This window comes from Anarhichas minor, unplaced genomic scaffold (assembly GCF_050575085.1).
Source record: "Anarhichas minor isolate MPS153535 unplaced genomic scaffold, ASM5057508v1 ptg000136l, whole genome shotgun sequence".
In the NCBI taxonomy this organism is placed as follows: Eukaryota; Metazoa; Chordata; class Actinopteri; order Perciformes; family Anarhichadidae; genus Anarhichas; species Anarhichas minor.
Window position 1 is genome coordinate 17,991,323 of NW_027466582.1, and position 14,677 is coordinate 18,005,999.

A 14,677-nucleotide genomic window follows, 5' to 3' on the forward strand; every position below is an offset into this window, starting at 1 on the left:
CAGTCTAATATAAAGCATATGATGTTAAGAAATAAAAAAAACATTTTACTATCTTAACTAGGTCTTTATAATAGAAACAAATGTATATACAACTTCGTCAATACTGGTATAAATGTTAAAACGGTACTGTCCTGCATACACATAGTTGTTTATCCAAACGTGAAGATAATTGCTTCTTGTTTTCAATGAGTTTGTTTTTTTTGGTTTTATTTAATCTTTCGTAATTATATAACATATTTGCAGTAATAACCTCACAATTTGACAGAACAGAGTGTACTGTTTAAGTGACTTTAGACACCTGTGTGGTGCAGACTCTGTGTACATATACTAACTACACAGAGCACCAAACAGTGACAGTTCCCTTGCACCATGAATACTTTAATAAGCTAGACAGAGTGGATCCAAGATGTTAATCTTTATTTTTTTCCTAATAACATCAATAGTCAGTGCAAATCATCAGACGATGTTACACTCCATAATATCTGTCAATAAAAATACAGCACAAGTTCAGAATGGAAGATGTGCTTATCAAAGATGCCACAAGCAGGTCAGCCACAGAGTTTGTGGGAGCGTAAAGCTGTGTGAAGTAAATAATTATCACAGGAAGGTTTCTACATATTGTGTCAACAGTTAATGAGTCAAGGAAAATATATAACTCCACATAACATATAAGAGGGGACTGCACATTGTTCAGACGGCCCATTGCTATGAAACAACATTAGTCCAAAAAATGTTGCATCAGAGCGAAAGCCCATTTGTCCGACAGCCCGTTATCCCGAAAACAAACATCCATTCGAAGGCCGGAGTTTAACATGTTATTTAAACAAAAGACGAGTCAAAGGAGTTTTGAGTTTGCAAAATTACCTTGAAATAGTTTTCCAGAAATGATCATTCTGAAAGCTGTTCTGAACCAGCTGTAAAAGAAAGCGTAAATAAATGGATTAAGCATTGAATTTGACAGTGTAAGCCAGTTCAGTGTTTCAATCACAGCAATTGGTGTAACATTGTACGTTAAAGGCTGAAAGATGATACAAAGAAAGTACGGAGTCCAACATAAGAGAAAAACTCCCAAAACAATAGCCAGAGTTTTGGTGGCCTTTCTCTCCATCTTACTGACGGTTGCTCCAGATGACTTTGTGCTCAGACCGGTTGTGTTCTGAATGCTGATTGCCTGTCTCTTTGCAACAAGGAAAATTTTCAGGTAGATACTAAGCATTATAATGACCGGGATATAAAATGAAAAAATACATGCCAGAGTGGTTGATATTAGAGCATCAATTAAGCAACTTTCTTCACATTTTCCTTGATTAAAACCTGCAAATATAATGCTGATGCCAATTACAGCAGCAACTGCCCAGCTCACCAGGATCATAATTCCAATGACACGATCATTTACTTTACTTTTATAAGCAAGAGGCTGACACACTGCGTAGTATCTGTCAATAGAAATACAGCATAAGTGCAAAATAGAAGCTGTGCTCAGTGTAACATCAAAGCTTCCTCGTACTTTACAAAACAAACCCTCGTGATACCAACATGAGGTTACAGTGAATGTCATACTGAAAGGAAAGACTAGAACTCCTACAAGCAGATCGGCCACAGCCAGAGACAGAATGAGGTAGTTTGTAGGGATGTGGAGCTGTTTGAAGTAAGAGACGGAGATTATTACGAAAAGGTTTCCACATATTGTGACAACAGACAATGCACCGAGGAAAACATATAATAAAACACATATTATGGAAGGGTTGCTTGTGAATAAGTAAGTTGTATTATCTGATTCGTAGCAGGGATGTATGTCATTAACAGTGTAACTCCCGTTGTCAGTCGCTTCTGGTTCCATGCTTCTACATAGATTCCTGAAATTCAAATTTCCAATATTAACCAACTGAGGAAAATTCTCAAATACTTGAATATTTACTTGTGCATGTGTAACCACAATATCAATCTTCTTGAGAAACAAAGACATACATTTAAAATAACAAAATAATTGTAGTGTGTTAAGATTCATACCAAACCACTCAAAATAGATGACACATCAGCGTGGGGTGTCCTGGGTGTGTGGCATTCTCTGTGCTACTGTGCAAAACCTTTTGACTAGATGTTAAAATAATCAATCCCCACCTAATTACCATAATTTATTAAAAAGTCACCAGTCTAATTAGATGAGATATGCTACATTCTGTTTGCATGTGATATGAGGTATTTTATACTGTGTGTGTCCTTGAGCCTGTTATAACAATTTCAAAGACATTTTTTAAATTAACAATTTAATGTTTACTAAAAGGCTAATATAAGATATACTGCACTTATAGAAATGCAATGACAAGAACCTAGCTACTGCAAAAATGTACAATAAAATGAAGACTCTAAGGCTACATCCACACTAATATAAGTTGTAAAACAAAATGATCTCAGTCCACAACTGAAAACGAATATCACATGACTATTCACGTACACTGGGCATGCGGGTACCGGTGTAAACAGGAAGTAGATTGGTGGCTTAGTTAAAAAAATGATATATATAATACATATAAAGTAATATAGTAGTCTTTAATAATGAAAGGTCGTGCTTGATACTTAAGATCTTTCTCTAAATTCTTCCTCTATAAACTCAAATAGACAAATTTCGTTTTAGAAGTTTTATTTTTCAGACTTAGTTACATTGCTGTGTGTCTTGCTCTCTCTCTCTCTCTCTCAAACATCAAATTTATTTTAAAATCAACACTTACACATAAAAGTTTACTAGATTATGGGTCAAGAAATTTGGTCAACACGCGTCTCTCACTCGTTCCCTCTCGGTTTCGTTGTGTTTTCACAGTTGTAGATCTGCTGGTGGCTGACGTCTCTGTCGTAATGGAGAGCAATTACTGCTTTTGTTCCTTTACAGTTCATGTGTGTTAACTTCACAACAGTTGTGCAGAACAAAATAAGCACTGATAAGGAAAGGAAAGTCCTCCGTTTTGTGTCCGCCGTCTTCCTCAAAGCCGCAAACCGTGACTTCAGACGTCTGCTCTGCCGCTCACTAATTGCTTCAATAACAGCTGCTTCCTCCACAAAAATGAAGACTTTAAGTGCACAACAGCTGTTAGTAAAGACAACAAGGTTAGCAAAACCTGTAATCAGTTCATGTTTTGTGATCTTCCGGGAAAGGGTTGTAAAGGACTCTTAAGAGGTTCTGTGAATGTTTCCTACAAACCTTTTAATTAGAAGTTACTTAAGTTAATCACTTCCTGCTAGCTTTTATTTTGTAAGTCCCTTTTTACGTTTTGGGTCCTTTATTTTGAAGTAATTTTGGCGAAACCGGAAGCAGATCCAAATCTCGTCAGAGTATGTTAGCTTGACTTCGCCACAAGAAAAGTATGAACAGTACAGACTAAAAGGAAAAGTATTATAAAATATATTACTCCGCAATAACAGTTTAATAATTAACGGTTAAGCACCTAGCTGGAACGGGAACAAGGTATTGTGTTTTCATTGTGTTCATTGTGTTTGATGTGTTGGTGTTTCAACTGGATGCTAATGTTAGCTTAACAGATATAGCTAAATGACTAGGCTGTGGTTTTGAGCTGGCATTGGCATCTGGTTGAAGCATTAATATATGCTCCCATGTATATTTAAATGTTATTTTCTGAATGTTTAAACTCGTAAGAGCTCATTCATGTTTTATCTGTTCCGTAGCTCTTACGGTGTTTTCTGGAGAAAGGAGAAAAGTAAATTTGTGTTCATCAAAGTAAAAGTCAACGGTTGAATATGAATAAAGGCCTCTGAAACATCAGTACGCTTCACCATTGTCCGGCTGGGGTCCGCTACAGTAAGAGCTTGGCCCTCACCGATCTGATGACTTGCTGCCTCTATGACGGGCCGTGACAGAGTGTCTTCACGGCTACCTGCTGCTGCTGCTACGTCTCCACATGCTGTCCACATGGATTCCTCCAGCGTCACATGTGCCCATGTGCCAGCACGTAATGCACTTCGGCAACTGTGGTAGTGGTCTCATGGATTCGGTGCATTGGTCAAGTACGGTCACATTACACCCCCCCCCCCCTTTATTACCCACAGTCTACAGTACTGCAAATAAGGAAATAAGGTGAGCCTTGAGACTGAACCAGTGAACATTTCATACTGACCTGCTCATCTACAGTAAAGGAAAGACATTGTTGTTTACATTCATATGGACTCTTATTAATTACAAACATTTTACTACTTTGGATGCTATATTCCAATTACTTTGAGAATTGTGTTAACACGGTACTTACCTGAATATTTACAGTAATTTGAGTATATGCACACGAACGCAACTGTGTTACTTTCTACTGTTGATCTGATATTATACGTTCATGCTGTTTATTGCAAGGGTTTTATAATATCTGTTTAAAGGTTTTTCTATTGGCTAAATTATTTAAGAAATTTAGTTTACGATGTCAGAGTCGGGTAGCGTTAAGGAGACTGAGGAACTTCAAGATTTGCAGAGTGAGCTCCTCTCACTGACTGATGTATCTGAGAGACCCAGTCTGAAAGATAATCTTCACAAAAATGATGACCAACCTGAAGGTCCTCGACGCTCTGAACGTGCACGGAACCCTACAGAGAAAATGCTTGTGTTGCAAGGTGAAGAAGCCAAGAGAAGGGAAAAAAGGCTGCTCTTAATGTATGAGAAATGGAAGCTCAATGTACGTAAGGCAAGAGATCAGCTGAAGACGTACATGCCAGAGAGCGAGCTCTGGCCTCTCATTGAATAGCTGAAGAAAAGTAAAGATAACGTAACATGTATTTCGAGAATCGAGATCTCGCCACACCTCCCACTGACGTGAGAAGACGAGTAGATACGTGTGAATCAATTACCACGGAAATTATCAGTATCGCCTATAATAGAGCAATTAATGAAGAAAGTGAGTTTAATGAGGACCAGGAAAGACACCGCCTTCATGAACTGCTCCACCGTGACTGTGCAAAGTCTGTTTACGGATCTGCTGCTTATTCTATAAGTCACAGCAAATCTGAACACCATTCTATAACTTCATCCACGGCAGCTAAGCGTGTGGATGCAGCTGATGAACTTGCAGTGAAGGAAGCGAATTAAGATGATGGTAGCAGAAGAAAGGCAAAAGGAAGTGATCCGAGAGTTAGAGGAACAGCAACGGAAGGCTCTAGAGGCACAAAAGCGTGAGTTGGAGCGATTGCAGGCAGAGAAGGAAGTGCGGGCGGCTCAAGCCAAACTTAAGGTGTACGATAAGGAAATGGAACGTGAAGCCGCTGACTGCATTAACAACGAAAGGAACGAGGACTCAAGGAATGAGCCTGTAACCACAGTCCCTCTTTCACATGCTGCAACACCCTCTCCTGCAGACATTTCCTCTCTTGCTCAGGTCTTTCAAGACAGCATAGCCTTAAATAGGCTCCCTCTTCCAGAGCCATCCATCTTCAGTGGTGATGCAATGCAATTCATTGAATGGAAAGCAGCATTTACCTCACTCATCGACCAAAGGGTGATCGCTCCAGCTGAAAAACTCTACTATCTGAAGAAATACGTTGGTGGTCCAGCACGTCAGGTGCTAGATGGCAATTTCTTCCAAAATGATGATGAGGCCTATCAGGATGCCTGGAACAAGCTAAATCGTCGCTTTGGCCAGCCATTTACCATTCAGAGAGCATTCAGAGAGAAGCTCACCAATTGGCCAAGGATTCAAGCTAAGGATGCTGAAGGACTCAGAAGCTTCTCAGATTTTCTGAGTGCCTGTCAAGATGCCACGCCTCATGTCAAGGGTCTCAACATATTAAATGACTGTGAGGAAAACCAGAAGCTCACCCGTAAACTACCAGACTGGGCAGCTTCACGCTGGAACCGACAAGTCACACATAGCCTAAAGGAGAAACAAGAATTTCCAAGTTTCAAGGACTTTGCAATCTTTGTGTCAACTGAAGCTGAGATTGCCTGCAATCCAATTACATCTTTCCATGCTCTTCATACATCAGACTCTCGCACTGAAAAGAGAAATCTCCTAGACACAAAGAGAGACAGGGCCAGTGTTCTCACCACTCACACAGCTACAGACAATGCAAACCAAAGGTCGGATCAGAGACAAGTTATAACGCCCTGTATTCTCTGTGAAGATAATAGATACCAGCTACATGCATGTCCTAAGTTCATGGAAATGTTGTTGGCAGAGCGACGGAACTACGTAAGGGAGAAGAAACTTTGCTACGGATGCTTAAAATCTGGCCACAGTGCAAAAGACTGTCGTCACCGTCACTTCTGTGACAACTGCAAAGGAAAGCATCCTACTGTCCTCCATGACTACAGCTATGGAAATGAAAGGTCTTCATCAGAAACAGGGACAAATCAAGGTGTCGCTGCAACGTCCCTCAGTGTAGCAGGTGAGGGCTCATCCTACACATCAATGGTAATGCCTGTGTGGGTGTCATCTAAACACAACCCTACAGTTGAGAAGCTTGTCTACGCCTCTACTCGACACTCAAAGCGATACCACATTCATCGACCAAGAAGTGAGTGACAGTTTAGCTGCTGACAAGTATCCAGTGAAGTTGAAGTTGACCACGATGACTGGAAAGAACACGGTTCTCCCAAGTGAGTGTGTTTCTGGCCTTTGTGTAAGAGGATACAGTTCATCCATTCATGTTGAACTTCCAGGTGCCTACACAAAGGACTGCATACCTATAAACCGTGCTCACATTCCCACTTGTGAGAAGGCTAAACAATGGAGCCACCTCAGAGAAATAGCTGACAAAATCCAACCACTAAAGGACTGTGAAGTAGGACTTCTGATAGGCTACAACTGTTCCAGAGCAATGGCACCAAGACAAATCATTCTAGGAGGAGATGAGGAACCCTACGCTGTATGGACGGATCTAGGATGGTCTATTGTGGGGCGCTCCTCACAAAGCCATGATTCACTGAGCACAAGTGGCTTGTGTCACAGAATCACAGTTAAAGAGCTACCTCTGGTACCACCTGCAGATGCTATTCAAATTCTAAAATCCGACTTCAAGGATGGCAGTGAAGACAGTGAAACTGTGTCACAAGACGACATCACTTTCTCAACAAGCTAGATGAGAGCATATGGAAAAATACGAATGGCCACTACGAAATGCCTCTGCCTTTCAAAAGCAGACCCAGCTTACCTTACAAGGATTCAGCCATGATACGCCTCAACCACCTGAAAAGGAAATTGCAACAGAACGGAAGGTATACGGAGCAGTATGTCAAATTCATGGAACAGGTAATCGAAAGAGGAGACGCAGAGCAGATCGTGGGAGTGAAGGTGAGAAATGATACATTCCACATCACAGCGTTTATCATGCAAGAAAGCTGGATCGACTTAAGGACCAGCCTGCAACACGCCGCGGCATTCTGTCAACAGTGGCCTCACTGTATGATCCTCTCAGATTTGTGGCGCCAGTTCTGCTCAAGGCAAAGGTCATTCTTCAGGAGATGTGTAGGCAAGGAACAAGTGGGGACGATCTTCTCTCAGATGAGCTTCGTCCGCCATGGGAACATTGGAGAACAGATCTAGCTCAACTAGATAATGTCACCACATCCCGCATTTACTCACCTGCTGGAGACTGATTAAACTTGCTTACTCCACTATGCTTCACAATACTTTCTCCAAAAGCTTGTGAGCTCACTTAGTTTATGAAGGTTTTCCACTTTCTTATTGTATATGGAAGGTCATTTTCAGTTAAAAATCATTCGTTCCTAATGTAAATTGTATACAGTTACATTATTTACTCATGATTGGTGGGAGTGTAAAGGACTCTTAAGAGGTTCTGTGAATGTTTCCTACAAACCTTTTAATTAGAAGTTACTTAAGTTAATCACTTCCTGCTAGCTTTTATTTTGTAAGTCCCTTTTTACGTTTTGGGTCCTTTATTTTGAAGTAATTTTGGCGAACCGGAAGCAGATCCAAATCTCGTCAGAGTATGTTAGCTTGACTTCGCCACAAGAAAAGTATGAAATTCACGGTACAGACTAAAAGGAAAAGTATTATAAAATATATTACTCCGCAATAATAGTTTAATAATTAACGGTTAAGCACCTAGCTGGAACGGGAACAAGGTATTGTGTGTTCATTGTGTTTATTGTGTTTGATGTGTTGGTGTTTCAACTAGATGCTAAAGTTAGCTTAACAGATATAGCTAAATGACTAGGCTGTGGTTTTGAGCTGGCATTGGCATCTGGTTGAAGCATTAATATATGCTCCCATGTATATTTAAATGTTATTTTCTGAATGTTTAAACTCGTAAGAGCTCATTTATGTTTCATCTGTTGCGTAGCTCTTACAGTGTTTTCTGGAGAAAGGAGAAAAGTAAATTTGTGTTCATCAAAGTAAAAGTCAACGGTTGAACATGAATAAAGGCCTCTGAAACATCAGTACGCTTCACCATTGTCTGGCTGGGGTCCGCTACAAGGGTCACGTGATAGGGGGGTGACGTATAAGGGAAGGAGACGTCATGACTGCTAAGAACCAATCAAGTAGCGAATGCGGGAGTCTACGTCATCATTTCCAAACTTATGCGTTTAAGACCGTCCACACTAGGAGGCAGTGGTGGGCCGTGCATTTTATACCTGGGCCTTCAGTGCTGTCCTGCAGCTGAAACACCACGTAATAATCTATTTATGAGGCACGCGCAAGCTACGGTTATTTGTTTCTAGGGGTGTAACAATACACGTATTCGTATTAAACCGTTCGGTACGAGGCTTACGAACCAAACAATACGTTTGAATAATACTAGTGCATTTGGAAAATGCAGAAGCTTAAGAAAAAGTATTAAATTATAAAATAGCTATAACTTTGTGATTCTGTTTAGGCCAGCAGAGAAGGCCTTACTGGCCCTGATGGCCCACCACTGCTAGGAGGTAACCCCGGAGTTTTCAAACGTATCTGTTTTCTGTGCTCTGAAACTCTCGCCTAGTGTGGATGCTCAGTGTAAACGTAGCAAAAGATGTGCGTTTTCAAATGGAAACGTAGTAGTGTGGACAAGGCCTAAAATATCATGAATCAATGTATCCAATTATGCAACTCCCCGACACCCTGAACCGCTTCTTTGCCCGCTTTGATATACAGCACAGCAGAGCAACAGCTGAGAAGACCCAGCCCAAGGAGGAGCAGACACTCTTCCTCCAGCACCACCAGGTGAGGTCCGCTCTGAGGAGGATCGACATCACCAAGGCAGCGGGACCAGACAAAGTGTCGGGCCGCACACTGAAGACCTGTGCCGACCAGCTAGCAGAGGTTTTCACTAACATCTTCAACCTCTCCCTGCAACAAGCTGCAGTCCCCACCTGCCTCAAAGCCACCACCATTGTCCCTGTCCCAAAAAAGACCGCAGTCACCTGCCTCAACGACTACCGCCCAGTTGCCCTGACCCCAGTCATCACGAAGTGCTTCGAGATGATGATTCTATCGCACATCAAGGACGTCCTCCCAGCAGACCTGGATAGACACCAGTTTGCGTACTGAGCAAACAGGTCTACGGAGGACGCGGTCTCCATCACTCTTCATACGGCCCTGTCTCACCTGGAGCACCCTAACACATACGTCAGGATGCTCTTCATTGACTTCAGCTCTGCCTTCAACACCATCATCCCCCATAAACTGTTGCATGAACTCAAAAACCTTGGACTTTCTACATCACTCTGTTCATGGATTCTGGACTTTCTCTCAAACAGACCACAGAATGTCAGGATAGGGAACCTGACATCAACAACCACCATCCTGAACACAAGTGCACCGCAGGGCTGTGTGCTCAGCCTGGCCCTCTTCCCCCTCTTCACCCAGGACTGCTCCGCCACACATATTCCTCCAACACAATAGTGAAGTTTGCTGACGACACCACTGTGGTGGGTCTCATCTCCAACGACGACGAGACACACTACAGACAGGAGGCCCAACATCTGGCTGAGTGGTGCTCGGACAACAACCTGGTCTTGAACACCACCAAGACCAAAGAAGTCATAGTGGACTTCAGGAGATCCAGGAAGACCACACCCTCTCCACTCTATATAAGTGGGAACTAGGTGGACAGTATCAAATTCCTGGGGCTCCACATTACTAAAGACCTCACTTGGTCCCTGAACACATCACACCTGGTGAAGAAAGCCCAGCAGAGGCTCTTCTTTTTGAGGAAGCTAAAACAAGCTGGCCTGCTCCCTGCACTTCTGGTTAACTTCTACAGAAGCGTGATCGAAAGCATCCTCTGTCAGTGCTTTACTGTGTGGTATGCCAGCTGCACAGCAGAGAACAGGAGGGACCTGGCCCGGGTGGTTAGAACAGCACAGAGGATTGTGGCAGTTACTCTGCCTGACCTGGACACTGTGTATGCTGGCCGTCTCCAGAAGAAGGCCAGAAACATCTGTACAGACATCACACACCCGGGTCACTCTTTGTTTGTTCCACTACCATCAGGAAGGAGATACAGGACCATCAAAACCCGGACTAACAGGCTGAGGAACAGCTTCTTCCCCAGAGCGGTTTCCTCCATCACCCCCCCACCGCCACCCACCACCCCACCCAGCTCACACCGGACAGTGCTGAAACAAATATAGTCAATAACACGACACTGTAACCAAGAACATTTTTCACTTTGAAGCCATTGATGCCTGTTCTTTATCTTGTTTTATCTTGTATATATTTATTTAATGTCTTGTTTTTAAATCGTCTTGTCTTAATGTTTTTATACACTTTTTAACTGTTGCTGCTGTACTGATGAGTCGCCAACTCAATTTCGTTGTATGTTCGTACAATGACAATAAACATCCTTATCCTTATCCTTAAAGTATGAGACAGAATTATTTTGAACACAATGAAAAAAACCGGTTAATTCCTCAATCAGATATAAAAAGATTTAAAAAACCCACTCCTAACAGCAATCCAAGACACACCGACATTTTGTATACTCAAAAGACATAAACACATTTTTTTGTGGTTACTATCAGAGACTTCATCATTCAGATAACGTATCAAGTATTATGATAGATAAGATGTAACTTTATTCATTGTGAGGGACTGTACAGTAGTTGCAGCACAAAATAGGGAATATATGTAGAGTGTAAATCTACATGATACCAGAAATGCAAACGGGTTAACGGTGTCATAAATATGAGCTGTTTAATGTAAGGTGCAAATCCAACAATGCCAAAAATAAAGCAATTATTGGGAAAGACCACAGATATGTATGAGAAATGGCATATAGCCTTGTATGTACAGTATCAGATCTTAGTTCAGGTGGGTATATGTGATTAATTAGACAGTGGACCAGCTCTTTACCCTTGCAGGGCTGTTGGAGGGGTTATGGGACTCAGGCCATCCAGTCTACATGAGTTTAGTGAACTTGGAAAAGGCTTAAAACTGTGTCCCCCCCTGGAGTCCTGTGGGGGATCTGCGGGAATACAGGGAACCAACTTCGTTGCTACGAGTAATCCGGTCCTATAACAGAAGTAAAAGCTGTGTCCGTATAATCTGCACAAAGTCAAACACTTTTCCAGTGGGTGTTGGCCTCCACTAGGGCTGTCCCCAGTTTGGGGATCTCAGAATTGTGTTTCTGTTCTTTGCAGATGATGTGGTTGTGTTGGCTCCTTCATACCGTGATCTTCAGCATGTGTTGGGAGGGTTTGCAGCTAAGTGTGAAGCATTGGGATGAGAGCCAGTACCTCCAAGTCTGAGGCTATGGTTGTGCGTCTTCGCACACGTGGATTTCGCACACCGCTGCCAGGCATATTTCTCTCAAACGTCCGCTCACTGTGCAACAAACTGGACGAACTTCAGCTACTGGTGGGGAAAGACAGAGACTTTTCTTCATCTTCCGTTTTGTGCTTCACTGAGACCTGGCTCTGTGGATCGATAACGGACTCTGCGCTCCAGCTGGCTGGCTTCAGAGCGGATCAGAGCGGATCGCGACACGGAGCTCTCCGGCAAATCAAAAGGTGGAGGAATCTGTTTCTGCTCCAACAGTGGCTGGTGCAACGATGTGACAGTGATTCTACAGCACTGTTCTCCTGATCTAGAATCTTTCATCATTAACTGCAAACCCTTCTACTCCCCTCGTGAGTTTGCTTCATTCATACTGGTCGGTGTTTACATTCCGCCGCAGAGCAACGTGCAGAAAGCACAGCGGTCACTCGCCGAACAGATACTGTGTGTGGAGCGTACCAACCCGGACTCTTTAGTTATTGTCCTTGGTGACTTTAACAAAGGAAACCTCAGCCATGAACTACCCAAATACAGACAGTTTATTAAATGCCCTACCAGAGAGGAGAACATTCTAGACCACTGTCACACAACAATCAGCGGGGCCTATCACCACGTCATGGTCCATCTGATTCCTGCATACAGGCAGAAACTCAAGCTCTGCAAACCTGTGGTGAGGAAATTCAAGAAGTGGACCAGTGAGGCTATGGAGGATCTTCGGGCGTGCTTGGACTGTACAGACTAGGACGTTTTCAGGACTGCTACCAACAGTCTGGATGAGTATGCAGAGGCTGTGACTTCATATATCAGCTTCTGTGAGGACAGCTGTGTTCCATCAAGCACCAGGGTGAGTTACAACAACGACAAACCCTGGTTTACAGCAGAACTCAGACAGCTAAGGCCATGTCCACATTACTCCGTTTTTGCTACGTTTACACTGAGCGGCCACACTACGCCGGAGTTTTGGAGCACCCTAAACGGAGGAGTCTGAAAACTCCCCCGAGGTTGGAGGTGTTTGAGAACTCTGGGGTTGCGTTTGCGTGTGGACGGTCGGATACGGATGTGTTTTGAAAAAATGACGGCCACACCCGTGTTCGCTACTGGATTGGTTCTTAGAAACCATGACGTCTCCGTCCCTGATTTGTCACACTCACTATCACGTGACCCGTACCCGGAAGAAATCGCGATTCATTTCAACATGGATAACTAATTGCAAGCGTTGCTGCTAGCACAACAGCTAGCAGCAGCTAGCAGCTGTTGTGCAGTAAAAGTCTGCATTTCTGTGGAGGAAGCAGCTGTTATTGGAGCGATTAGCAGGCGGCGCTACCAGCGGCGTCATCAGCCCTATGGAGCAGCTCGTTGTTTTTAGATTCTAATGAGAAGACATGCTGCACTAACGTTCTACTTCTTCCGTTTGGTAGCCTTGAGAGACCTTAGTCTGTAAGTATGTATTTATGAAGCATGAAAAGATGTACGTAGATATATTCTATTCGCTCTGTTAGTATAACATTTGTGTTGTATTAAATGCTAATCGCGGTTAGCATTTCTCCATTGGCGGTAATGTTACAATTAGCTTAGAAGCCAGCTAGTCGGACATGTTACATGATGTTCAGAGCTACGACTGAGAACAGACATCAACAACACGGAGGAAACGAGTGAGAGATGTGTGTTGACCACATTGATGGACCCATAATCTAGTAAACGTTTACGTGTAAGTGTTGATTTTAAAGTAAATTTGATGTGAGAGAGAGAGAGAAAGACCCGCAGCGCTGTAACTAAGTCTGAAAAATAAAACTTCTAAAACTTTCCACGAACTGTGTCTGTTTGAGTTTATAGAGGAATATTTTAGAGGAAGATGTTAAGTATCAAATACAACCTTTCATTATTAAAGAGTACTTTATTACTCTGTCGTAATTTTTTTAACTAAGCAACCAATCCACTTCCTGTTTACACCGTCACGTGCATGCCCAGTGTACGTTAATGGTCACTGCTGTCCACCTTCGAAGGTTGCCGTGTGGATGCAGATCAATTCGAGAATGATGCTGAAACGGTCGTGTGGACGGAGATCGTTTCTATTTGACAAATCTGCTTCCAAATAGAAACGGAGTAGAAACGGAGTAGTATGGATGTAGCATAAGACTGCAAAAGGATCAGGCATTTAGGAGTGGGGATAAGGACTTGTATAAAGAGTCAAAGTACAGGTTTAGTAAGGCAGTGAGAGATGCTAAACGACTGTACTCTGAGAAACTGCAACACCAGCTCTCAGCAAATGGCTCTGCTTCTGTCTGGAGAGGCCTCAGACAGATCACCAACTACAAGCCAAAAGCCCCCACTCCATGAACGACCTCCGCCTGGCAGACGAGCTGAACGAGTTCTACTGTCGCTTTGACAGAAAATGGGACAGCCCTGACTCCATCCCCCACAGCTCCATCAACCAGCCCCAGACCACTTGGTTCCCCTCCCCCAGCCCAGCAGGAGCCCATGCCTCTGTACCACCCATCACAGTGTCCCCCCCACCCCCCTCCCCAGTAACGACTCTCTCTATTCGGGAGAGTGACGTCAACAGGCTCTTTAAAAAACAACATGCCAAATACCAGCCTGCTTCAAGGTCTCCACCATCATCCCCGTCCCCAAAAAACTTAATGACTACAGGCCCGTCACCCTGACCTCTGTGGTCATGAAGTCTTTTGAACGCCTGGTCCTGTCCCACCTAAAAACCCTCACTGACCCACTCCTGGACCCCCTGCAGTTCGCCTACAGAGCCAAGGTCTGTAAACGACGCAGTCAACTTGGCCCTTCATTTCATCCTCCAGCATCTGGACACCCCAGGAACCTATGCCAGGATCCTGTTTGTGGACTTCAGCTCTCCCTTCAACACCATCATCCCGTCTTTGCTGCACGACAAGCTCTCTCAGCTGCACGTGCCCAACTCCACCTGCAAGTGGATCACAGACTTCCTGTCTGACAGGAAG

At 43.3% G+C, this 14,677-nt stretch overlaps 1 protein-coding gene across 1 annotated transcript; it reads right to left on the minus strand.

The window, feature by feature from the left end:
* Nucleotides 1-835: 835 nt before the first annotated feature.
* On the minus strand, nt 836-1,840 carry LOC142941977 (trace amine-associated receptor 1-like). Its single transcript, XM_076084108.1, has one exon. It carries the CDS (start codon nt 1,838-1,840, stop codon nt 836-838), a length of 1,005 nt encoding a protein of 334 aa, XP_075940223.1.
* Between the last annotated feature and the right edge of the window lie 12,837 nt (nt 1,841-14,677).